Source organism: Phyllostomus hastatus, unplaced genomic scaffold (assembly GCF_019186645.2).
Source record: "Phyllostomus hastatus isolate PE091 unplaced genomic scaffold, TTU_PhHast_1.1 phas_contig_948, whole genome shotgun sequence".
NCBI classification, from domain to species: Eukaryota; Metazoa; Chordata; class Mammalia; order Chiroptera; family Phyllostomidae; genus Phyllostomus; species Phyllostomus hastatus.
Window position 1 is genome coordinate 8505691 of NW_025333993.1, and position 24102 is coordinate 8529792.

Consider the following 24102-nt stretch of genomic DNA (forward strand, 5'->3'; position numbering starts at 1 on the left):
GTTATATAGGATGGTTTTAAACAGAAACACACAACAAGGCTGTGCGCTGACCAGCTGACAAAACACAGTGACCAGCGAGAGGCTTACAGGGAGCGAAACCACGATCTCCCCAAGGGGACATACCGCAGACGATGGCCATCACCCCCATTCTCCACACTGCAGACGTCAGTGTTCCGAGGCCTGAGTGCACACGTTCAATTTCACAGTAAAGATGTTCTGGTGGGGAGTGTCCACGTACCGTACAGAGTCAAACATGTACCGTCCACATGTAGAGCACAGGGGGCAAGCGCAAGGCCTCCGGGCCGAATCCAGCCCTCCCCCTTGTTTTATCCGGCCTGGCACCTTGTTTCTACCTGGCGGCAGTGCCGAGCTCTCGCTTAACTGTTAAGGGCAGTTACATTGACACAGTCCTAAAATGACATTCGGCCCTTTGAAGGCAACCCAAGGCTGATGTGGCCCCCGGGGAAAATGAGTGTGACACCCCTCATACAGAGGACCGTGTCACTGCCCCTTCCCAGACACTGATTAATCACACCGTGACCAGACAGGTGGCCGTCCTTAGGAAACACACCCCCGAGCACTCGGTGGGTGGACTGGAATGATGTCTGCAGCGTACTTACACTCCCGTGGTTCCGAGAAGCGTGCACGATGGAGAGAAGGACAAAGCCATGTGGCGGGATGCGCACTACTGGTGCACCGGGATGACAGTTTCTGGGCTTTTCATACTGTTCTTACGACAAGAGCATTTTTTTCACTTGGTGAGTTACATACAACTTCATTCTCAGTTGACCCCTGTGAGTCCTTGTTTGCAGAGGCCGACGACAGCGGTGGCCAGCGGGGAACACTCGCTGGAGCCACTCAGGAGCCAGGGGAAAAGAGCTGAGGCACGGCCCCTTCGTCTGAGACACAGGACGTTGTACAATGACGGCAAACGTGTTCGTACTGAAAATACTCAGCCACAGAGATGTAAATTTTTCATTTTATTCAAAGTTGGTACATAAGTGCTAACATTTCCATAAAATAATTACTATACTTCAGTTACAGGACAAAAATACCACAGAAAGGAATATACTTTGCAAGAAATGCAGTTCATCTTAAATTTCCAAATACTTTTGAAGGCCGATGCAGCAGCTGGCAAACAACACACAGCACACACAAACGACAGTGTATTTTACAGCGTCAGTGATGGAGACCAACAGCTCTCTAGCAGATTTGCTTCTTTCTCATTTTTAAAAACAATTAACACTTTTAGAAATATTAAAACCAAGATCATACATGTCTACAATTTTAAAAATCAGATTGTATACAGTAGGTTAGAATAGTCAAGTTAGAATTGTCATATATGGTTAACCATCCTAAATCTACAATTTCAATTGTATTCCTTTCAACATGGAAGCAACCTGGTTTATAGCAAGTTCTACTTTCTGCTTGCAACTAAAACATAGTATGAGATGGACCCAACTAGTTACACCTTAAGAAATAAAAATGAAAAAGCCGCAGACAATGAAGGGTACGCCGGAAAGCAATGAACAACTCGGAACACTCACTGGGAACTCAGCAACTTCACGTACAACCAACCACACCCGATCCACGACGTGTCACTGATGAAATGGTAACGCACACCACACACACGACACTCCCCCAGTGCACAGACTGGTCTTTTAACAGAAAATCCAAATAAAGCACAACAGGCAGGACGCTGAAAAAACATTTTTCAATGTAGACATTTTTAAATGCATTAATACTTACATATCAAAATTACTAGATAAAAGCAGCAGTACTCTGCTGACATTTGGCTTAAAAATAAAGAAATGAAGGAAGCAATCTCACAGGATATTTTAAAAGGAACTGGCTTTCTTCCTGAAGAAGACTACTAACTTTTGCACAGCAACTAGTTCTGCTACCCACCTAGCCAAACAAACCGAAGAGCAGGGAGGAGCCCGCCACAGCCTGGGGGGGCCGCCCATGGAACACGGACGCCCCAGCGAAGAACGGCGCCGCCTGCTCTGCTCCGGGGCTCTGTCGGCAGTCCACAAACTGCAGCTGCGCTACTGGAGGGGGAAGCGGGGAACAGATTCCATACCACCATCTGACACTAAAGTAATATGTCCTTATTAAAAAAAATAAAGCTTTTGTATTTTAACAACCCCACAGAAAAATCCATGAGCAAAGACTTGTTGATCTGTTTGCCACTCAAAAGTTAGAGATCTCACAGTGAAATCAGAAAATTCTAATTATACATATTTACACCGCTAGGACTGCTTCACCTAGACTAATTAAAGCAATTTTCCATGGAACTATTAACAAAAGACATTCTAACAGAAGAAGCTTGAGAAGCATGACGTTCTTACAAATGTTTAGACTTAAAACACGTACAGGCACAGAACACACAGGCCCCGGGACGGGCAGGTTCTGACTGCTCTGCCTGGTCACGTAGTGCTAGGCCCAAGGTGGTCTTCACACCCCTCCGCCGGCCTGCGTCTCTGGCACTCCTCTCCCTCGGCCCCAAGCCTGGGGTCTTCCACTCCTACCTCGGGCTGCAGGTACACACCGGCACTGCTGGAGAGGAGCCCGAGCCCCCGCCCCCCGCCGGGTCAGGTTGGCTGTTGCACAACCTGCCCCATTAGTGTGTGCCAGCTCAGCCGTCCCTCCATCCTTCCGCGTGGTTGGAGCTGACCAAGTTTCCCCGAGAAGACAAACACACAAGACAGAGTGGGGACAAAGGTAGTTACTTCTCTCCCATCCTGAGAGTTTTATCTTTTGACACACCAGCAAAACCCAAGACAAGGACATATTTCTTCATTCACGACAACCAGGGACTATGCGGGTGGAGAAGGTTCGGGGTAAGATAAGGGCAACGCTGAGCAGAACAAAACACACCATTGTCATCGTCTGCTCCCTCATTCACAGATCAATCTAGTCTGGAAGCAGGTGGTGGGACAGGCAACAGCACCCTTAGACTCTTAGAACCACTGTGAAAACCAGCATAGTTCAATCGGCAGATTTGTCTCGGAATTAGTTTGCCGCTCAGGACACCCGGGGTCAAATCCTGCTCTATCATTGTGAAATGCAGTCAGGCATACACAGAAGATAACTTCATCTCTTACTTACAAACCAATACAGATTATTGAACACCAAGTAGCACCTGCCCTCTTAAAATATGAAATTTCTCCATGTTTTCAGGACATTATTGACGGGAGGTTGAACATCCTAAAAATTTAAGATTAAAAAAGCAAACCATCTACAGCACAAGTTTCTCAAACTGTCCCCGCAAAACCTACGAGTCTGTCCGGGGCTCTTTACTTCCAGACTGTAGGGCAGAGCCCACACCACCCACGTTAGCGAGTGATCCCCAAATATAACCAACAGCAGCATTCCTGACACTCACACGTCTCCCTCCACCAGAGAAACACAAACTCATCCAAACAATTAGACTGAACTACTACCGCTTAGGACCGCACCGAGACCCCTCACTGTCCTGCCCGCCCGGCACTGGCTGTGCACTTGCGGGACGCCGAGAACACTGCTGCTCTTGTGCTTTCTACACGTGGAGACACATGGGGGGGGGGGCGGGGGCAGGGTTTTGTGCTTTCTACGGATCTCAAGCCTTTGCCCTGTTGCGGAATGTGAACCTTGTTACATACAAGTTCTCAGATGCACCTATCAAAGCTACACTGGAAAACAATACAGTTAAAATATACTCACAGAATTAATATAAGTAACTTTATTTTTTAATTAAACAAATACATATAAATAACACTTAAGCTGCGACACCAACTAAGCTACCTGGTTTCTTTGAACCTAAAAATACAGGCTGCATATAAAGTAAGCAAATATAAAGGTCCTTTACTTCCTTCACAAGCTGTAACAAAATTTAAAAAGAAAACCTGTAGCAATTTTCAACCAAGAAGGGAAAGGTGTAAACCAGCAGAGTCAATGTCGGCAACCGGAAGGCACTAGTCAGACACAGGACTTTCGGATGCTGAGGAGGGAACCCCTGGTCATTGGCCTTAGCCATCTGGGATTTCAGTAACAGCAATGAGCTTCGTGTAAGTTTCCAACCATCAGGACAAGTGAGTTATCAGGGAACATTCCATTTAAAATGTCTAGGCTACACTGATACATTGAAGAATTATCCAGACTAGTCAGTCCAGAGTCAAACAAAAATGAAGCACTCCACAGCGCCAGGGTCAAGGTGAGTTTACCAAGACAGAGAAACGCAAGCCTCCAGTGAGGTTATGGCTGTCCACTGTCAACTTGTGCTATTGCCAAATACACGGAAACGTACATTTCCCTTGTAACAGAGCTCTCTGACTACCGAACGTCTTGAACTGGTGCGGCTTGAACTGGTGCGGCGTGATCACAAGCAACAATCACTGTACAGAGCTTTCTGAGCTGCTGCACGAGGGGGGATCTGAGACCAGTGTGCTTTGTCTTGACCTACTCTTCAGTTGCTTTATTTATTCTCGCATCCCCCTCTGCAAACATGCTGTGTATCCAAGTAACCAAACGGAACTTACAAAGCCATTCCATACAGCAAGGGTGATGCTTTAGGACAACAGCTTCAGATTATGGTACTCCCCTAGAAAGTCAAGTTCACGAAATGAGTAAAGATACAGATCCACCAAACGTTTTGTTTACTTCTGGATAAAAGACTATATGCCAAAGGTTAAGGCCGTTAATTACCATGTAAATGGGGTACCTAACCCAAAACAAAACAAACTGAAACTTAGCTTTTATAAAGGATTTGAGATGGAAACAGAAACTTAACACCAATTCTCAGGACAGACATCCCGTTAAAGGTGAATCAGTGAAGGCTTACTCCCAGCACCGGAGGGGGCAGTTTAAATGGAAATCTTTTCATGACTGGACTAGGTGAGGAGCAGTGTGGGACCCAGCCCCGGCCACGCCCACAATTACTGTGCCCTTAGCTAAATTGTGTTCTAGGAGTCAAAGCAGCTGAACATGTAGCCTTCTAACAGAGGGGAGAGCTAGACGAAAACCACCCCCAATGAACAGAAGCGGCCTTAATGCAGGAAAAGGGTCTGCAGCCCTGAAGTGCCGACCACGTCTAGCCAGGTGTAAAGATCAAGAGGCCACGTCCTGTGGGACCCAGCTCCGCGCCCAACCAGCACAGAGGGTTTCTCGACATGCCGCCTGTTCGGCCCGACTTTCCCCCTTTCATCACGACGAGAATGAGGCTTTCTGGCATCAGGACTCCCTTCCTCTCTGCACTGCAGTGCCATCACTTCAGGGGGACTCCCGAGCTTCCACTACCGTCTCCCTAGTGTTTTTGAAAGGAGTGCTGAGAGAAAACATACTGAATCAGGGCTTTTACTGCCGGTAAACACAAAGTGAGAAAATTATTTTTGAGAGTAACAGTTCAAGCTAATAGAGCTTTGGTATTAGTTCAACACGTCTATAAGTAACACATCATCATCTGGACACAAGGTTCCTCACCAGGGGCTTGGCAGCCCTGGCGCACACTACAGCAGTGAGCCTGACCGTGAACTGGGCTGGCGGAAGACCAGAACAGGGGTCTGGTGAACGCCGAGAGAACGGGTGAAGACCTGGGGTGCCGCGAAGGGGAGACGTGAAGGGGAAGACCAGTCTCTAAACGGTAGTGGGTACGCACGCGGACAGAAATACACCCTCATTAGCAAAGTCTACTCAGGCTAATGTTAACATTGAAATGACTTAAGCAATGTAACACCCAGCTAATAAGAAATCTTATGAATAGTGAAGCCTAACAGCATTTTCCTACTAAAATATCACTTCAAATTATCAGCCATTTTAATACCTCAAATATGTTAATAAACTCATACTTTACAATACTGAATGCCACACCAGAGTGTAACAGGCTGGATCTTACTCACTAGTGCCCTCATCTCCTGGGGCGGGGTGCACAGCAGCTGAGAGCCAAGACGCTTCTTCCAGTTCCGGAGCTCAGGAGCGCAATTCTACATCTGCGCATGCGTGCTTTACCCACTTGTTGACTCTGTACCGCCCAGGTGCTTCTCAGCATCTCGCCTGACAGTTTTTCTGATCCCTTAGGAAAACATTGTCCTGGCAAGTCTCTGTAATCCCATAATCTAACAGGAATGGTCTTTCTACATCTCTCAGCGCAAACCTGGGGAATGGCCAGGTGTCGCTGCTGGAAACCCACGTGGTCCCTTCCAGTCTGATCTCGGGTGGAAATGACACCAGTGAAGCAGAAGGAAAGCAAAGGAAGCAGAATTCTGCCGGGGGGGGGGGCACTGTCAGGTCTAACCCTGTAACAGGTAGTAACAGTGCCAGTGCAGAGGGTGGCAGAGACCGAGACTCACCCACAGGCCACGTCACAGGACACTCGGAGACAGAGGGCAGACCCACAAGCCCAGCAGAGGGAAGGAAGCAATGGGCTGAGGAAAGCAGAGACAAAGACACCAACAGCCCCAGACAAGACTTTGCAGCCTCCCCCGGCCCACTTAGCCTCAGGTTCGAAAACTGAGTCACAGCCTTTGCACTCAGGGATGGTCCCTGCGAATCACTGGAGGTGCTGAATGCAGGCCAAAGGACACAGCACCGTGGCCTCTGCCTGATGCTTTTCTAAGCTCAGATGAGAGTGACGAAGAACCTCCCGCACAAGAAGAGCCCGTGGGAAAAGGGAGACTGGCCCCAGTGCTGCAGAAGCTGCTGGCTGTCTCGGGGTGGCAGGACGGAACACACACCAGGTAAGCAGACAGATCAGAGGTCCCGTGAAGGAGCCGATGTTTCTCCTGCGCACCAGGGTAATAAGGGCTTCTCATCAGGTCTTGAGACAGCAATCGCCTGAGAGGACAAAAATCAGAACTGGGGACACCACTAACAGCAGATACGACACCACTTTCTACACCTTTGAAAACCAATGTCCTCACTTCATTTGGACTCTTAACTGTTTTGGTCACTATTACTCTTCGCCAATTCTGAACCTTAGCCTGAGCCAACATAAAAATATACACGTCAATGTCTGGAGAGCCGTGTCATCACTGAAGAGCCGCTAGGCCGGATGTCTGGCTGGCTTAGGGCGCGCCGTGTGCAGGTACCACCCATGGGTGGCCACTCTAAGGACACACAGACCGAAGGATGGGCCCCTGACACGAAGCTGCGCCGAGCGAGCCACGCACTTTCAAGCGCGGGACCTACTACCGGGAAGCAATAAGGACGAGCTCCGGGGACCTCAGCCTAAATGAAGTGATGTTTGCACTGCTAAGAATAAACAATCCTCATGGATATGCTAATAGTCATTCCTTATTTACAGGCATTACTACTCTAAACCTGACCTACTGCTATATACACACAGACAGACACAAGATGATGCATTTTACATATCATACCAAGACAAGAGCACAGAGAAGACGGGGGACCCTCTGAACATGGAAAGGGGGGTGCCCACAGACACATCCCCGATCCATCGATGCTGTAAATAAAAAGGGTGAGAAGGCTGCCCAGCCAGCACGCTAACCCTCACTGCTGAGGTGCACAGCAACGCACTCCAAGAAAACTTCAATTCCCACAGCCTGACGCCAATTTGAAAATGTAAGGTCCCACTATTTCCTCAAATACTGAAAGGCTGTCTCCAAGGAGGAACAGTTCCTTAAGAAAGGGACAAAGCATGGACCAACCTTGAGTCCGGAGTCGGACACCTGGTCATCTGTCTCCCCGGTAGACCCCGTGACCCAGGGCATGTCAGAGCCTCAGCCTCCACACGAGAAACGGGTGGTCCCATTTATTTGGCCCCCAACTTACAAACTGAGAAAAAAATTCTGCAAGGCACACTAAGCTCTCAAAAATCATGCTAGTCATACATGAATTATTTTTTTCTCTACAGACTCAGTCCATCAGAAAGCTTCCTGGAAATGGGAAGACATTATGCAATCCAATCATTTCTAAATCAACTTTGGACTAATCGAGTCCATCATTAACTAATGAAACTGGTTTATAGAATACAAAAAAACTTAAAGTCATTAGGACTGAGTTTTGATTCAAAATCTACAAAAGTACCTAAAAAGTAGTAATTTTCCCTAAAGATCAAAAGCTGAATAAAATCATGCAATTTAAAAAGTCTCAGATTACAGAAAAGTCAAAGAAAGTAGATACACAGTCAGCCAGTCTCCTTCACCTGTCCTGGAGCTCGGAAAAAGGACGGTGCGGTGCACACTCGGAACCGTGTGCGTGCGGAGACCACTCGGGTCCCCCCTTGCACCCTCTCCTCATGAAGGGATCAGCCTGTGGAGAGTGACCCCCACTACGAAGGATGCAGCCGTGGACCAAGCCACATCAGGACAAAGGGTCCTGTCCCACGGGCACCGCCCTGCTCTCCACGCGGCGCGCCCCCACGCCCAGCAGCGCCCGCTCGTGGCACCTCTGGACACGCTCTCCTTTCCGTGGGAACGCTGTCTGTCAGCCCGCCCGGGGCAAGGGGGGCACCGCGTCTCCTGTTACCGACAGCCGCTCTGCACCGAAACACCCTCATGCTCTAAGTCACTTGACCTTTTAGGCAAAAATGCAAAAGGCAAGTCTTTTGAAAAGGCAGGTCAAGGAAAATAACTTTCCCAAGGGTACAATGTGACCTCAGATGGAATTTTCCCTAAAAACTCAGCCTCGGCAGATCACGAGCTAACCAAGCAGGGCAGCTCGGAGCCCAGACCCCGTCGCCTGCCCCCAGACGTCTGAACGCCCTCCCCTGCACGGGGTCTGCTCGGGAAGGCGTCTGGCCAACAAAGAACGTTGCCAAGTGACAAGAACACATCCAGAGAGTGAGTGGAGTCCGAGCAATCCCCTGCTTAGCCCAAGGTGACCCAGCACTGCCCAGAGGCTGCTCACACCCAAACCACGTGACAAACCTTCACCCGGCCGGCACGTGCAAAGACCACCAGCAGTGCCGTTTCATCTCCCCCCGTCACTTAACAACACAGTCATGACGTGTACCTTTTACAAAGACAGACATGGTGCTCATTCGAGCGTGGTTCAGCAAAACTTCAAAAAGCAGGAAAGAAGGAATTGGAACAAGCTTTTCCCCAACACTGCGTCTACCGGCGGGGCCCGAGCGGCTGCACAAAGACACTCCCTTCCCTCCGGTGGTCAGAGTCCGCAGGCTCGTGCGGACAGCATGAACCTGGCACCTGGCCTACCTGCCCCGAAACAAGCACCTCGCAAGCACATCGGTTAGATTTGCAGCACACAATTGATTATACAATGTCTACAAAATCAGTTCTTTTTAAGTGGCAGTAGGGATTACAGAGACAGGAAAAAACTTAGAGACCAGCCAGTCCCCCGCTCCAGGTCGAGAAGATCCGCCACGAGTTGGCAGTGCGGACAGGGCACTTTTTCCGAGCATCTCAGCATATACTCTGCTCTAAGTGTTCTATGAGAATAATTGCTCTTACTTTGGTATGAAAAATTTTAAACCACATTTGCACAATTCAGTCTGTTAAACAAGTTTTGCTTCACTTAGGTTGAAAATTTACTTTCATCCATCTCTGGGAAAATAAAGTCTTGCAAATAGATGATGTTCCACTAAGTAAAATTTGGCTAAAACCTACAGCGTAAACAATGCCTGAGAGATGCAACAGTTACATAAGTCTTTTTTTTTTCTTTCAAAGACCAGTATTTTCTTAAGTTAGTGTTTCATCATATCCTTAAAAATTCATAAGGAGAAATACACAAACATGAAAATCCCGAGTGAACACACAGCAAAAAGTCCAATGTTCAGTATTAGTTTAACACGGGGAGGCTCCTCCAGCATCTGTAAACAGACGGCCTCCTCCTCCATCAGGTCTCTGAGGCTCCTCTTGCTGAGGCTCTTACTTTTGAAGCCACAGAACCAGTCCACATACTTCCAGTAGCGGCCCCCGTCCTCCGTCTCTTTCTTCCTCTCCTTCTCTCCCATGAGCGCCGCTTGCCCGTTGGAGTAGGCGTCCACCGGCGTTTCCGCCTCAGAATGGCCTAGGGAAGCCGCGGGGTTGCCCTCCTCCCTGCAGGTCACGAGCAGGTTCACGTCTTCGGGCTGCAGGCCCTTAATGCTGTCTTCGGATTTCCCGTTGGGGATGACGTGGTTGGCGGCCTCACTATTCTCGCTGCATCTCAGGATGCTCTTCTCTTGCATCTTGTACGGTTCGTCCTTCGGGGAGCAGCTCTCCTTCACCACCAGGCTCTTCTTAGACCAAAAGGTGGTGGTACGAATCTGCTCCTTCGTGGGGGGCGGCGTGAGAAGGCTGACAATCACAGTAACGAGTCCTGTGACCCAAAACAGCGCTGTGGCCACATACATGTAATGGATGTCTTTGATGAAGCCCGGCCGGTTGTCAGGCTGGTCACACTCTGGGGCCCGGTAGGCAAAGGCTAGTGTCAACCGGACCACTCCGAGGACAAAGCCAGCCATCCCACCATAGAAAGCCCCCTGTTCATTGCAGCGCTTCCAGAAAATTGCCAGAAGGAACAGGGCCGCGATTGGGGGCGTCAGGTAGTCCGCCACCTCCTGAATGTAAAGGTACATCTGGCCGCCTTGCATCTCCACGATGATCGGCACCCAGGCGATGCTGATCACCACCATGAAAGCCACAAATATGCGCCCCACAATCATGAGCTCCCGGGAGCTGGCGCTCTTGCGGACGAGCTTGTACACGTCGAGGGTGAATATGGTGCTGGCGCTGTTAAAGATCGAGTCCAAGTCGCTCATCAGTGCCGCAATCATCACGGCCATCATCAGGCCCCGGAGGCCCACGGGAACCAGCTTCATCACCAGCCGTGGGTAGGCGATGTTGGAGCACCCGGCTCTGCTCCCACACACGTGCATGCAGTGCTCGGGGTTGATGCAAGCGATGTCGTCAGCAAACAGTATCCTGGAGATCATGCCTGGGACCACGATGATAAACATTGGCAGGAGCTTCAGGAAGCCAGCCATCAGCGTGGAGCCTTTGGCGTGCGCGATGTTCTTGGCCGCCAGCACCCTCTGCACGATGACCTGGTCGGCGCACCAGTACCACACCGACGCCGGCGTCTGCCCGAGAACGAACCCGGGCCAAGGAACGTCTTCATCCGTGGGGTTGCGCAGCATTTTCAGCGCATCTTCCTTGGGGTGGACGTTACAGGAGTTGGTGTTGGAAAGGTTGTAGGTCAACAAGATGGAAGTGACGTTGGGTGAGGCCAACATGTACCTCCTCTTAACTTCCTCAAACCCGCCAATCTCCATCATGCTGATGACCATGAGCGTGAGCGCCCCCACGATCATGAGCAGGGCCTGCAGAGTGTCTGTGTAGATCACCGCCACAAGGCCTCCGGTGACGGTCAGCAACGCAGTCATGCCAATAAGCAGGATGACAGACACGTAAAGGTTCCAACCCAAAGACTCCTGGATAAAGAGGGCACCTGAGTACAGATCCACAGAGAGCTTGGTGAAGATATAGAGAATCAGAGACAAGGCTGCAAAATAGACCTGAATCCTATGGCCACCAAACCGCTTGGACAAGTATTCAGGCATGGTGTACACCCCTGACCGGATGTAAATGGGGATGAAAACCCATCCCAGCAGTTGCAAAAGCAGTAAGGCATTGAACTCCCACGCGCCCACTGCAAATCCACTCGCGGCTCCAGATCCTGCCAGCCCAATGAAGTGCTCACTCCCAATGTTGCTCACAAACAGAGAGGCACCAATCGCTACCCAGGTCATAGAGCGCCCAGCCAGGAAGTATCCGCTCACGGTGCTTCTATTAGACTTCCACATGGCAAAAAAGCCAATGCACATGACCAGGACAAAGTACAGGGCCACTATGGCAATGTCTGCTGTCTCCAGAACAGCCCTCATTTTGGTCACTTTGTGAGTAAAGGCGTCCAATGACAGAAGTGTCCGACTTTCTATTTACTCATCAGTAACCCAGCCAAGTCTGTCAACCACGCGTGCACCGGACTACACAGAGCAACAGAGCAGGTCAAAGTCTTTGTCCTTTGGTTTGCTGTCTTGATGGTGGTGGCTGCGATAAACTTGGAAGGAGACAGTTTAAATTGTCCTCCGCTTCTTAATTGGAATTGAGAACTTAGCTCGTACTCTTACTCCACTCTCCACAAGACCATCAGCATTTACTCAGGTGCTGGAGGAGAAACTCTGAGTTGCAGCTAAGTCTAGTGAAGCCTACTGTACCAACCCTGCAAGGCAGCAAAGACAAAAGACAAAGATTGAATTAGAGGAAGCTCGCACCACTCCACGAGGAAACGTTCAGTCTAGCAAAACGGCACAAGACATTCTTTACAAAAAGGAAATAAAACTTTTAAAATATACTTCATTTCCACGGGAAAGCGCAATCGGTACTATCACAGCTGATACGTAAAGTCAGTGAAAACATTTATCATTTTGAACGAAGAACAGAAATTCGTCAACCTCGTAATTAAATGGCCTGACTCGCTAGCAACTGAGCACGGCTCCCGTGACACCGCCCTTCCTTGTCTTCCCGTGTATCTCAGACTGGAACAGGCACCGCGGTCTTAAAACACCTTAAAAGGGGGAAAACACTAATTCATAAAGAACTCCAAAATGAATCTTCAAACACTACGAATCCCAAGAGTGACATGACAGCCAGTGAGCTGCCCGGTGAGCAGGCAGGTGGCGTTTCCTAGGTGTTACCATCTACCCAGAGCGGAAACAAAGCATTGCTTAGTCGATGCAAATCTCATGTTGCAAAATTTCCCTCGATTCCTACTAAAAATGTCCATCTGTACCAGTCATCATACAGGAACCTAGAAATTGTGAGGAGACTCCTGCCCTAAAGGGAAAAAAGACATTCCACACACACACACACAGTAGGAACATACAGCTCACAAAACCGCCCTAACATTTTACTCTTCGGAGCTAGAAGAAGACACATTGAATGATTAAAACAAATGTTCGAAGAGGTAATCTCCTTCCCTTCCTTTTTTCATCAGGCAATTACTTCCAAGCGGCTCTGAGAGGATAAAAGCACCGACGCAGGTCTGATTGTGTGGAGTATTTTTTTCCTTTTCGTGCTTTCCTGTTGATGAAGGGGAGAGAAAGCAGGGAGAGGAGGGAGAAAGAGGAAGCTTTCTGGAAGACTGAAAAATAATTTGATTTTTATTACATCTTCCAAACCTCAACAAAACAGACATTTGTCAACCATAAGATAATAAATCATCTTCAGTCAGCGAATCAGGTATTTTTCAGCCTGGGTTAAGAAAATCACCCTGCAAAACATTTAAATTTACCTAAAAACAAGTTTGTGAATTTGATGGTTTTTCACCTGGAAAAGAGACAAATTCTGAATCTTCAAAGTTAATAGTAAGTGTAGCCGACAGATCAACATGCACCATTGTTATTCAAACCACAGCCTTCCACATAAGCAGCCTCCAGTGAAGTGTTTTTCTATGCTTGACAAAGCACATGCTTTTTGATGAATCTAGGCATTTTCTTTAAAAATCAGGAGCAAATTTAAGTCCTATAAATGATACTAAAGCTACCTCTTTTCAAAACTGTCCAACACAGACCACAGTACTAAAAACTAAAACACACACCTTTCACTGGCTGGGAATGGAGCTGAAAATACAGCCTGACGCTCAATGCCCTGCCAAATTAGCTTAATAGGTCTAATTCATAAAGCTGCTCGACAGAAAAAGTCGGTCCCATCTTTATGCCCTTTTTAAGCATAAAGCACTACAATAACCATATCAAGAAATGATAAAAATCCCTCGTCTTAAAAGCCAGTGTCAACGACAGGCATTAAGGAAGCTGCCACACACTGCGAGCTGGGATTCACATCACACTTCGCACTTGCCTGGTCCTAGAGGTGGTCAGATTTCTGTCCACCCCCCACCAAAAAAACTTGCTGGTTTCTGAAAAAATACTAGGACACTTCTACAGAAGTCTGATCAGACGCCCAATGAACAGGACTGTCAAGGGCGCCTTTCTAGTGCTGGATGGCCGGTCCCGCGTCCCAGCCCAGCCCCGCGGCAGCAGCGGCGGGGCCCAGCCTTCAGCTCAGCCCTCTCTCCAGCAACCCAACGCCCTCGCGGTCCCCGTGGCCTTGGTCCGGCTTACACAGGGGAGCCTGGCGCACTGGTCAGGGGGCCCTTTCAGGTGCCACTGTTCCCAACGGCAGTGGCAGGCAGTGAGCTTCCCCCAGAAGGGCCAAACGCCCAGAGTGTTTTTTTATTGGGGGGGGGGAGGGGAGGGTTGTGGCAGCAGCTTTTTGTGAGAAGCAGAGCAAGCACTTCCTCTTCTGGTCACTGAAGCACTGCTAGTGTCAGTGGCCTTGATTATCATGGCCCAGGGCGGTTCAGGTCAGATACATCAGCTTTGCTCCGCTCCCCGATAAGGTAAGCGCTCCAACTAACGGAATTCCCACACTAGGTGCACCCTCCCTCGCTGCTCCGGAACAGGGCGAGAGAGGAAAGGCCTCCTGCCCCGGAGAGCAGCAGGGGTGGCAGCACCAGCCAGAGGCGGAGTTCACGCTCTCCGCCTAGGCCTCCTCAAGCCCTGCAAAGCCACTGCCGAGAGTCCCGTCTGGACACCGTACCAGTGTGTGGGCAGGCTTAAGGTTTTTCGAATTAAACAAAAAACATCCAGAGACCAGCACCTGGTAAAGACTGGAAAAACAAAACAACACCAAAAATAGGTCAATTTACCTTGCAGAAAAATATAAAATACTATAAAATATTTCAAATTCTAAACTTCAGACCTTTAGGAGGTGAATTGTGCATTCCTTAGAAATTATTCCAAACAACATATACAGCATGTTTGAAATACTCTTCTCTTCCTTTTAAAGCAGCAAACATTTCCGCGACCGCTGTCCGCGGTGGGCATCTGGGGCGACGGCTTCCAGGACCATGTGCGGCGCATCTGCACGTGACGACCTACCTTTGCAGAAAGGCTACTGGGCATGTGCCCACATGGGACTTTGCTCATGGGGACCAAGCACAGTGCTCGTGGGGTGGCAACTCCAGTTCTGCCTTTTGGAACTTTCTGGGGTCTCTTCCCCAAATACTCTCACCCTGCGGCTGGGTGAACCTGTGGATGCGGAGGGCCAACTGTGAAGCGAACACTGTCCGGAGACCTTTACTCTGGGGAAGAACATACATGGAAACGTCTTGTCTTTGGCTAAAATGGAGTTTAGTTTGGTTTTTATTTCTAGGACTGAGCTGGCTCACAATTCAAGGAACACTCTCAGGTGAGAAATGTGAGGCCGCAGGTGGAGGGCTAGGTGTGTGGGCCGGCTCCTCCGTAGCACACTTTCAGGAAAACAAGTGCTTCCACAATGGGAGGAATTATCTGGAGGATGTATAAAGAACACGGTCCCCCAGTGACAAGAGACAGAAGAGACGTCGCCAAATCTCGAACTCAGGGGTGTTCTGAACCAGCAAACTCCCATCCACACCCAAGAGAGAGGCTTCCTTCTCAAAAAGTAATGTTTTATTGACAATTTTCCACAGAATTAAATACAATTTGGTGCTCTTTCAGGTACTTGGATGAATTAAATTCCAACTAAAGAATTAATCCCAACAGGTAAATATACGTATTGCTGTGTCTGAACAACTGGAGAGGAAAACAGGTAAGACCAAATTTAAATCAGTGGCTAAACTCCTACAGATAACAGAATCAAATTATAATTGGTAATAACGACCAAATCTAACATCTTTCTCCTAATACCTAGGTCCACCATGTAATAGAGACCCTAAGAGTGCCCACACGACACCGCGGCTGCGAGTGGACCTGAACACTGCACCCGCACAGGGCGGCCCAAACAGTCCCCGCCTGGCGCTGTGGGCCCAGCACCGTGGGCCCAGAGGAAGCCCACTGCACCGCCTGGTCCCGGAGGGGCTGCAGGCCCCCTGACCCTCTGGCGGCCTGCAGGGGCCGGTGGCACGGCCGAGGAGGTGGACGGAGGGCCCCTGGAGCGCGGGGAGTCCGGACTCTGTCCCTGCCTGACGGCGGGACTGCAGCCCCAGAGCAAGCCATGGGCCTCGCCTGACTCACCCTCACACCCGACCCCCACCCAGCCCCTGAGGGCTTAACGAGGGATCACTAGCACGCAGAGAGCGTGTGATACCGCCCAGTACAACGGGCAGGGGCTCAGTGAGTGTCACTTTACCTTCAACTTACAAAGACCCCAAGTGACAGTATCGGCTTCTTTCAAATTGAACTGTCAACCACATGCCAGCATCCTCGGATCCTCATTACAGATTTTTTAAAGTAGATAAAACAAGGTATTAAATACAGTTCTCTCACAAATACTCTGAAGAGGGTCCCAACCACCCCATCAACTGTTAGTTCCTATGTACATCAGTTTACTCAAGTAAACTCCAAAAAACGAACTAACAAATTTCTACCTCGGGACTTCCCACATTTCAGCGAAGCAAACCCCACTAGTGGGGCCGACTGATGGCGCTGCTCCCCAGGGCCTCGCGCTGACGCGGGGCACACTCAAACGCTTCGCGCGTGGACACTCCGTGGCCCGTCTGTGCACAAGACGAGCGCTCCTGCACGACCGATAAAGCCCCGGCCGACCTTCAATCACAGCCGGCGCTGCGGGGGATGCTCACGCGCAGAACCGTGTGACCTGACACCCTGTGACACAACACCGCTATCGCATCTACAGCCTCTCCGCTCACGCTGGTCCGAGTCCGTGAGAAATCTAAGAAGCCCCTCTGCAGCCCAGGGGACGGACAGTCCAACTGCACTCCGAGGGCCCCAGGCCGTGGGCACCACCACAGGGGCTCCCGGCGAGTCCCCCCAGCGGCTCGGGGCTTCCGGCAGGCCGCCTGCAGTGGGGGCGGGGGGGGGAGCGGTCAGGGGGTGCTCTCTCAAGTAAAACACTTTTTCAGATAAAATTCATTCACCTAAAAAGTTCGTAAACAACCAGATTTCTCATTTCACACACACATCCCCCAGGATACACCCACGTTAACTTCCTTCTGTCCATCAGAAGTCTGTTTGCCGCGGAGCACGGAGACCCTGTGAGCGCAGGGGCCCAACGCTGGGGCTGCCTCTTCGTGGGTCCTGGACGGGGGCACACCCAACAGCCTTTTTTTTTGAGAGATGAAATATCAGAGCAACAGCACGCTGATACTGGATCATATACTCCTCACGACTAAAACATCTATTAACTTTTAATGGGCAGAATCCAAGAGGCCGGGCACTGCTCGCCTGTTACCGGCCGGGCACCAAAGACGGCCGGAGACCCCGGGCGTGGAGGCTGCAGCCCGACGCTGGCCGGAGCGCCGACGCCCGTGGGTGCTGGGCCTGCAGTGCTGTGCGCGCCACACCGACCCTCACGGCGACCACAGGACCGTGTATCCAGTACGACCGCCTCACAGGCAAGACAACTGAGCCACGGCGGGCGCGGGACCAGCCTGGGACGCAGGTGTCCGCGTCCCCGGCAGCGCTGGCACAGGCACCTGTCCCGGCAGCTGCTGCCCTGCGTCACAACACTTCCTTCTCGAAAAGGACGCCGACCAGCCACTCCTCTAACACAACGTTCAACTCCAGCGTTTATGTCTGATCACCCATCAATGGGTACGTGTATGGGGAAAAACAGAGTCGAAACCAAGAAGTCCCAGGTACGGGCGTCTCGGGCGGAGAGAGGAAATGCACGGGACGGTGAACTAAGTGTTCGTGGCCACCCACCCTTTAGCTTGGGCGTGTCAATAATTTGGGTCGTACCCTGTAACCCTGTCCCGCTCTCCGAGAAAGGCAGCTCCACCCTCACCACTGCTCAAGCCGAAGTACCCGTCGTCCTCGCACAGCTCGCTCGCACTCTCGCACCGCACGCACAACCGACCCCCGGCCTGCTGGCTCTGTCTCACAGGCGTGTCCGAGCCAGACCACCGCTCATCTTATCTGCTGGCACCGCGGTCCGGATCATCAACACACCGCACCCAGCGAACCAACTGCCCTGGTCTCTAACCCTGCCCCCGAAGCTCTGGCCCTTGGCCCACTACAAGGCAGCAATGCACACGGCCAGCTGTCCCCACTCAGGTCACAACGCGCACTGTGCAGAACAGGCCTCAGGGTCTCGACGCCGCTTCCCACGCACGGCACTCACCCAGGCCTTCACCAGGCGTGCTCTCCGCTCATTCACATCGCTGCTTGCGAGTCACGTCCCCCACCGTCTCACTTCCTCCTCGTCCTGCTTCACTGCTGCCACGGCACTCACCACCTTCTAACACACCACAGACTGCCCCTGCGCTTGTCTCCACGCCGCCAGAAAGCAAACTCCGTGAGGGCAGAGCCGCGCCCGCGTGGCTCGCGGACGTGCTCTGGGTCTGGGGCACTGCCGGGCACGTGGCCGGTGCTCGAGTGCCTGCTACTAAAGGAACGAGTCAGGTGTCAGTAACCAAGTCCCCGATTGATCGACACTGCTGAGCTCCGGCACCCTACACAATCGCCAGCAGTGGCTTTCTCTTTAAAACGGCGAGAGCTGGCAGACTGCGAGGCCAGGCAGGAGAGCGCTCCCCCAGCCCCCGAAGTGAGCGGCGGTCTCAGTCTTCCACCCCGGGCGCATCGAACTCGGCGAGGACGCCCTCTGCCCATGGAAGTCTCCCTGGGCCACGACGGAGCAGAGGTCCGTCTCTGCTGCCACCCCCTCATCCCATCCACCCACCGAGGGGCCTGCCCACCGCCCTGCATGGCACCGCCTCCCTGTCCCAGTGTGCTCCAGACTGGACCACTGCGACTGTGGACGTGCCCCTCGCGGGGGCAGTGACAGACGCAGACCTTCCTCACACGCGTGCTTTCTGTGCCGCAGCCACCTCCGCGCCATAGCGAACTCAGGTGGGCGCGAGCGGACAGCACTTCCTCTCGACCCCCTCTCCGCAGGCCCGGCACCCTGCTGAGGTCGGCTGAGCAGGAACTCCCGCCTCTCCCCTGCCCGGGGAGAGTTCCAGTTCCCAGGAGACAGGCCAGTTCGGTTCACTGCAGTAACCACCTCTCACCACCACCTGTGCCAGGCGGCACTTCTCCACGACATGTGTCATCCACTCATCGGACCTTCATGAAGACCCCAGGAGGCAGGCACAGTAACGGTCCCCAACTCACAGATGGTAAAACTGAGGACATCAGACGGGGTCACTACCGGGATCCAGAAACATCCTCTGTGAAGGTGAGGGATATCCTTTCCTACACTTTCCAGGGAGCTGCACATGAAGTGGAAATAAACACCAGTCAGAGAAAAATCAATACAGGGATGATGATGCAACTGGAAAGCCGCCCTTTGCACTGCCGAGCAACCACGTCCCAGGCAGGGGAGACGAGGGCTGTGGGACCCTCACCGGAAAGGCTGCCGGGGCCGCCGACACCGCGCCGGCCAAGGACTCCTCTCCCCTCTTCAAGGCAGGCGCGTGCCCCCAGTGGGTGCCACACCCAGGCACGCTCACGTGCTCCTGCCAAACCAAACACCCTGAATCCACTGGGACTGTTCTACCTGCGGGTTTACAGAAAACACCCAGACCCCAAGAGCAATAAGACACCAGGAAATAATTAACCAAATTCGGGGGGTGGGGGGAGCTACTCCAGCCCTGCAGCAGTTAAGGACGAGGACAGGGTCTGAAAAGCGGCCCCTTAGGCAGCCTGGCCACTCTGCGGCCCTCAGAGGCACTTACTTACACGCCTAGATGGCAGCACCATGACCCCCGGGGCTGTGCGGTACACCACTGCCACGCACGCGGCCTGTCGCTGACAGGACGGCCGCTACCTGGCGCGTGGGACTTAGGGAGCCATCGATCTGGACCTTGTTTGGGTTCAGGTTCGTGCACGCCAGCTGTGGAGAAACAACTGAGACAACTCAGGGAATCTGACCATGGACTGGTTCAGCATTGCATAAAGGCCCTAAGGTTGTCTCTGTAGAAGGCCTCATCTTTCAGACACATCCTCGACATTTCCAGGTGAAATTTCCTGTCTGCATTCGCTTCCACGTGATCCAGCGATAACTGGTTCAAAATTGCCAACAGAGGCCGAAACCAGAGGGAACATGCTGGAGAAAAGAACGTCCCGTCTCAAGCTTGTCACTCCATAAGTCAGTTACAAAAGGGACAAAGGCACGTTTGCAATGGAGCGCGCTGACGGACACCGCCTACCTCAGCGGACTGCCCGGCGTCACCAGTGAGACGGCCCAGAGCGCCTCCCGACGGGGTGCCCCGACACCTGGCCGTGACCCTCCTGCCAATGACCTGTGACCCGTGAGGGAACCGCCAGACAAATCCAGAGTGAGGGGTTCCGCAGACCAGTGATGACAACGGTTTGAGAACTTCCCAGACCAAGGTGGCTGAACTAGATGCAGGATCCTTAACTGAATGCCGTATTAGAAAACTACAGGATATTTACTGGAATAACGGCAAACTTGAACATAAATCTGACAATTTAGAACAGCGCTGAATCAAGGTCGAATTTCAGTGCAAGGGTTGTTTTGGCTGGAAGAAGCCCCTGATCCTAAGAAAGCCACGTCAAGATGCCTACAACTTTCCAATGACAGAGATTCTTAAAATAGGGCAAACATGGATACTTCTAACAATGAGTGATACAGGCAAAAGGCTTACAGGCATTAACTGTTCTTGCAACAATTCTAAAGGTTTAAAATTTTAAGATAAAGTTAAAAATATATAAAATAGTCCAGCAAAAAAAAAAAAACGGGGGGACTGGAGATGAAGCAAGACTGGTAAACGTTGACGAGCTACTGGAACGGGGTGGCAGGAGGCTCCCTGAACTATGCAGTTTTCGGGGTGAGCCCGGCCCGAGTCTTAATTCTCACCCGAAGTGCGGTACCCAGTGCCCGCGGCAACGTCCAGAGCGGCCACCGGATGGGGAGGCCCTGTGGGAAGACGCGGCACTGACCCGCCTCCAGGGCCGCTCGCTGCTCCTCTCTGGCCGGGCCTGCGGCCGCCCGTGAGCAAGCCTGCCCGACCCCACCCAGGGCCGTCCTGCTCCTGTCCCCGGCAAGGGACTCAAAGGGCCCTCACTGCACCCTCTCGTCCCACCACCGGGCCTGAGCACTCTGGCGAAGGTGGAGTCTGCCACGTTTTGCCCCTTTATCCTGCTGTCTCTGACTAGAATGCAACCTACCCCAAAGCCAGTGCTTGGTCCCGCAGCGTGTCCCTCTGCTCCCCAAACACCGGCTCCTGCCGGGAAGAGACGCGCAGCAGCACTTCGTCCGGCCTGCAGGGGCTCGGGCTGCACCGCCACTGGGCCCGGACCCGGCTCGAGAGACCGCCATCGCGTCCCGGCCCAGCCGCTGAGTGCACGGCTGAGTGACCCCGGGCGCCCTCCAGCCTGTCCTTTCAGCCGTAAAAGGGAAATCACGTGCGGCCCTGCTTACACCGGCCACTGAGCATTGGGTGACGCAAACCCGAAGGCTCAGAGAGGCGCAACACCCACCCGGGGCCACGCGCGGCCCGCCCTCAGGTCTTCCGTTCTCGTCCCACTCGGTTCCAGGTCTGTATTCCTGGAAAAACCATCCCAGAACAGAGATGGAAGTTTCAACTTCTCCATGTGACCGAGGCCAGAAAACATCAACACCAGAGTCTTTCTGGTAGACCAGACTTCAATTCTCCAAGGAGGCCGGGTCATAAATAAAAAAAGATCCTAAAATTGGAATGTTTCCTCAGGCATATACTTTTGGTTGGAAAATTTAAAAACTTTCTAGTTTTCTCCAAAGCTTGGGGAATATAAGATTTTCAAGAAGTATAAAACACATTAATAGGATAATTGGACAATATTTGGGAGGACCGGGAAAAATTATGGTCTGAATGAACCTAGAAGACGGGCACGAAACTGAGGTACCACCATGGAGATCACGAAACGCAGCTGGAGTTTCTCCTGGCATCTCACACACAGGACAACAGCCCGGTGTGAAAATATGGCAAATCAGGGTTGCAGCTGCTTGTGCTGGATGTCAAAGGCAGGAGACCTTGAAATTACAGCTTCCAATTATTCCACCTTAATCAGATAAAATGTTCAATAAAGAAAGTGATATCAGGAGGAATTTCTCTTCTTCGCATTCATCTTCTTAAACTGAGTTTGTAAAAGCCCCCAGGTGTCCGTCCGCAGGTGGGAACCGCAAGCCCGAGGCTGCCGCTGCCGCCCGAGTCCGCCGGACTGCAGGTCGCCCCCGGCAGAAACTTGGTGTCCGAGGTGGTCGCGACGGCGTACTTCACACAACTGCTTCCTCGTACAAACGCTGACAAGGCAGAGGGTAAGCAGTACACAAGCAAAAGCGTGACAATTAGAACAGCCTACTCCTGGGTCATACATTTACGTAACAGGTTCAAGCGATTTCTAACAGGACACTTAAACGTACCTTTCCTGTCACATCTGCCCAGCAAAAGTCCTACCCCCAAGTTCAGCACTTCATTCAACAGCAGAAACACGCTTCAGCCGGAATCTAAGCCAGGGCTGACTGTTTCACACTCGCCACGTCCACAGAGGGCATCCGCACGCAGACTGGAAACACCAGGAGCCTGGGACCCGCCCTGGCTCCCCGCCCCTCGGACAGAGCAGAGGCTCCCGCCCGAGGGTGCCCGGCGCCTGAAATCCAAGTGCAGCTGACGCTCACCACAAGGGTTTTCTCACACGGGACTACTCCACGTCCACAGCGACCTGGCTGTCACAGGTGCACTTGGGACTCTTCCCCTCACAGAGTTAAAGCACTGAAACAGCCAGGTTGGGGTGGGGGAAAATGCTCTAACAGCTAAGCGAAGGCTAAAGAAAGACAAAACCAGGACTTCATTCTCGAGCAGAAGCAGGCACTGCCGGTTTAGGGGCACAGAAGGTTCCAGGTCAAGATTTTGTGTTGTCAGGTCCACACGGTCCCTCACGATCTCGTGTGCAAGCTCCCACTCACACCCGCCTCCAGGAAGTGTCCCGGGGTGAGCAGGGACCCCGCAGGGAGGGAAGTGTAATCAGAGCAAACACAACTGCGGGACCAGGGGACCCAACAAGTCGACTGCACCGGGCTTGAAAAGCAGGATGAGCAAACCGGACCTGAGCTTGTATTTGCGATCTGCTGCTACATATTGGGAGTGAGCGGGAAAGTGAGAAAAAAGTCAGTCCAGGTGATAATGTGGCCTCTGCTCTGTGACGACAGGGAGCCTGGTCAGAAACAGCCCTCTGTCGTCTCCTTGCTCTACTCCCTGTCTGGAGGGGCACCTTTTTTCCGTGGTAACACTTTTTCAAGACCATGCGTCATATACGCTAATGGGTACTTCACAGATAGATATACCTCAAGCCAAAAAAAAAGTCATTTTCTAAACAAAGCTGTCTTTGCCCGGAAGCAGCATTTCAAACTTTTCAGAGGTTGTAAATCACCCAGACATTAAAAAAAAAAAAAGGCAAAGTTGACACCCAACAGTTCACACTAAGTCACACTTCGGGAGGTCTCAAGACAAGGAAGATCTAAAACCAATGATCTAAATCAGAAATTACAAGACGGTAGCTGTCTCTAACCAACAAATACATTTCATCTGGTCCATGGTGCTTAAGTCTTTTTTAGTTAATTGCCGATATCAGGAAAGTCAGATTCCCTGCAAAACCTTGGGTTCTGGGTGGAACGGGGCAGAAGAGAAGGAGCCGGCAAAACCAGGCCCGCACTCCCACAGCGGCAGCGGCAGCAGCAGACAGGAGTAGTGAGCACCGGCACACGCGCACACACGCACCCACCCACGCATACCCCTTTCCCTCCAGCCACACGCCCACCCAACACTTTGCACCCTGAATTAAAACACTCCAAACTGTGACACAGTCCTCTAAGGCTGATGACAGCCATTCATACTTACCAGTTGAAAACACAGTACTTAAAAAGAATTAAAATCTATTCCTTAGGCAACTTGGTTAAATAGCTTTTATTAACCCATGAACACATTCACACTTCACCCTGCCATCTCCAAAAAAGGATAAAAATGATCTAAAAGTTAACCGGCGTCACTATTCCTCTTGGTCACACTCGTTCCGTCACCCCCCCCCCGTGCACTCTCACACACGTCCCACAGGCCCGCCCCGCAGCGCCCCACACCCCGCCCCACCGGACACCCCATCACGCAGCCTCAGGGTGAAACCAGTGAAGGTGCAAAAGTGCAGCCTGAAACACAGCTGGG

At 51.7% G+C, this 24102-nt stretch overlaps 2 protein-coding genes across 5 annotated transcripts in view; both read right to left on the minus strand.

Annotated features, from left to right (window-relative positions):
* MRPS6 (mitochondrial ribosomal protein S6) overlaps positions 1 to 24102 on the minus strand; it is a 54897-nt gene that overhangs the window by 22432 nt on the left and 8363 nt on the right. The window contains exon 1 of one of the 2 annotated variants that reach the window (XM_045852645.1): positions 19058 to 19093. The exons of the other annotated variant lie outside the window; for it this stretch is intronic. Coding sequence (XP_045708601.1) covers positions 19058 to 19078 — 21 coding nt within the window. The 5' untranslated portion in view covers positions 19079 to 19093. Of the gene's footprint in view, positions 1 to 19057; positions 19094 to 24102 lie in introns of those variants that run through there. 2 annotated transcript variants of the gene reach the window in all.
* Positions 968 to 24102, minus strand: part of SLC5A3 (solute carrier family 5 member 3) — a 31507-nt gene continuing 8372 nt past the window's right edge. Inside the window, exons 1-2 of one of the 3 annotated variants that reach the window (XM_045852643.1) lie at positions 21077 to 21172; positions 968 to 12162 (exon numbers count right to left, since the gene is read on the minus strand). In XM_045852643.1, coding sequence (XP_045708599.1) covers positions 9668 to 11824 — 2157 coding nt within the window. In that variant the 5' untranslated portion in view covers positions 11825 to 12162; positions 21077 to 21172 and the 3' untranslated portion in view covers positions 968 to 9667. Of the gene's footprint in view, positions 12163 to 19057; positions 19109 to 21076; positions 21173 to 24102 lie in introns of those variants that run through there. The other 2 variants (XM_045852642.1, XM_045852641.1) reach the window with 2 other exon arrangements.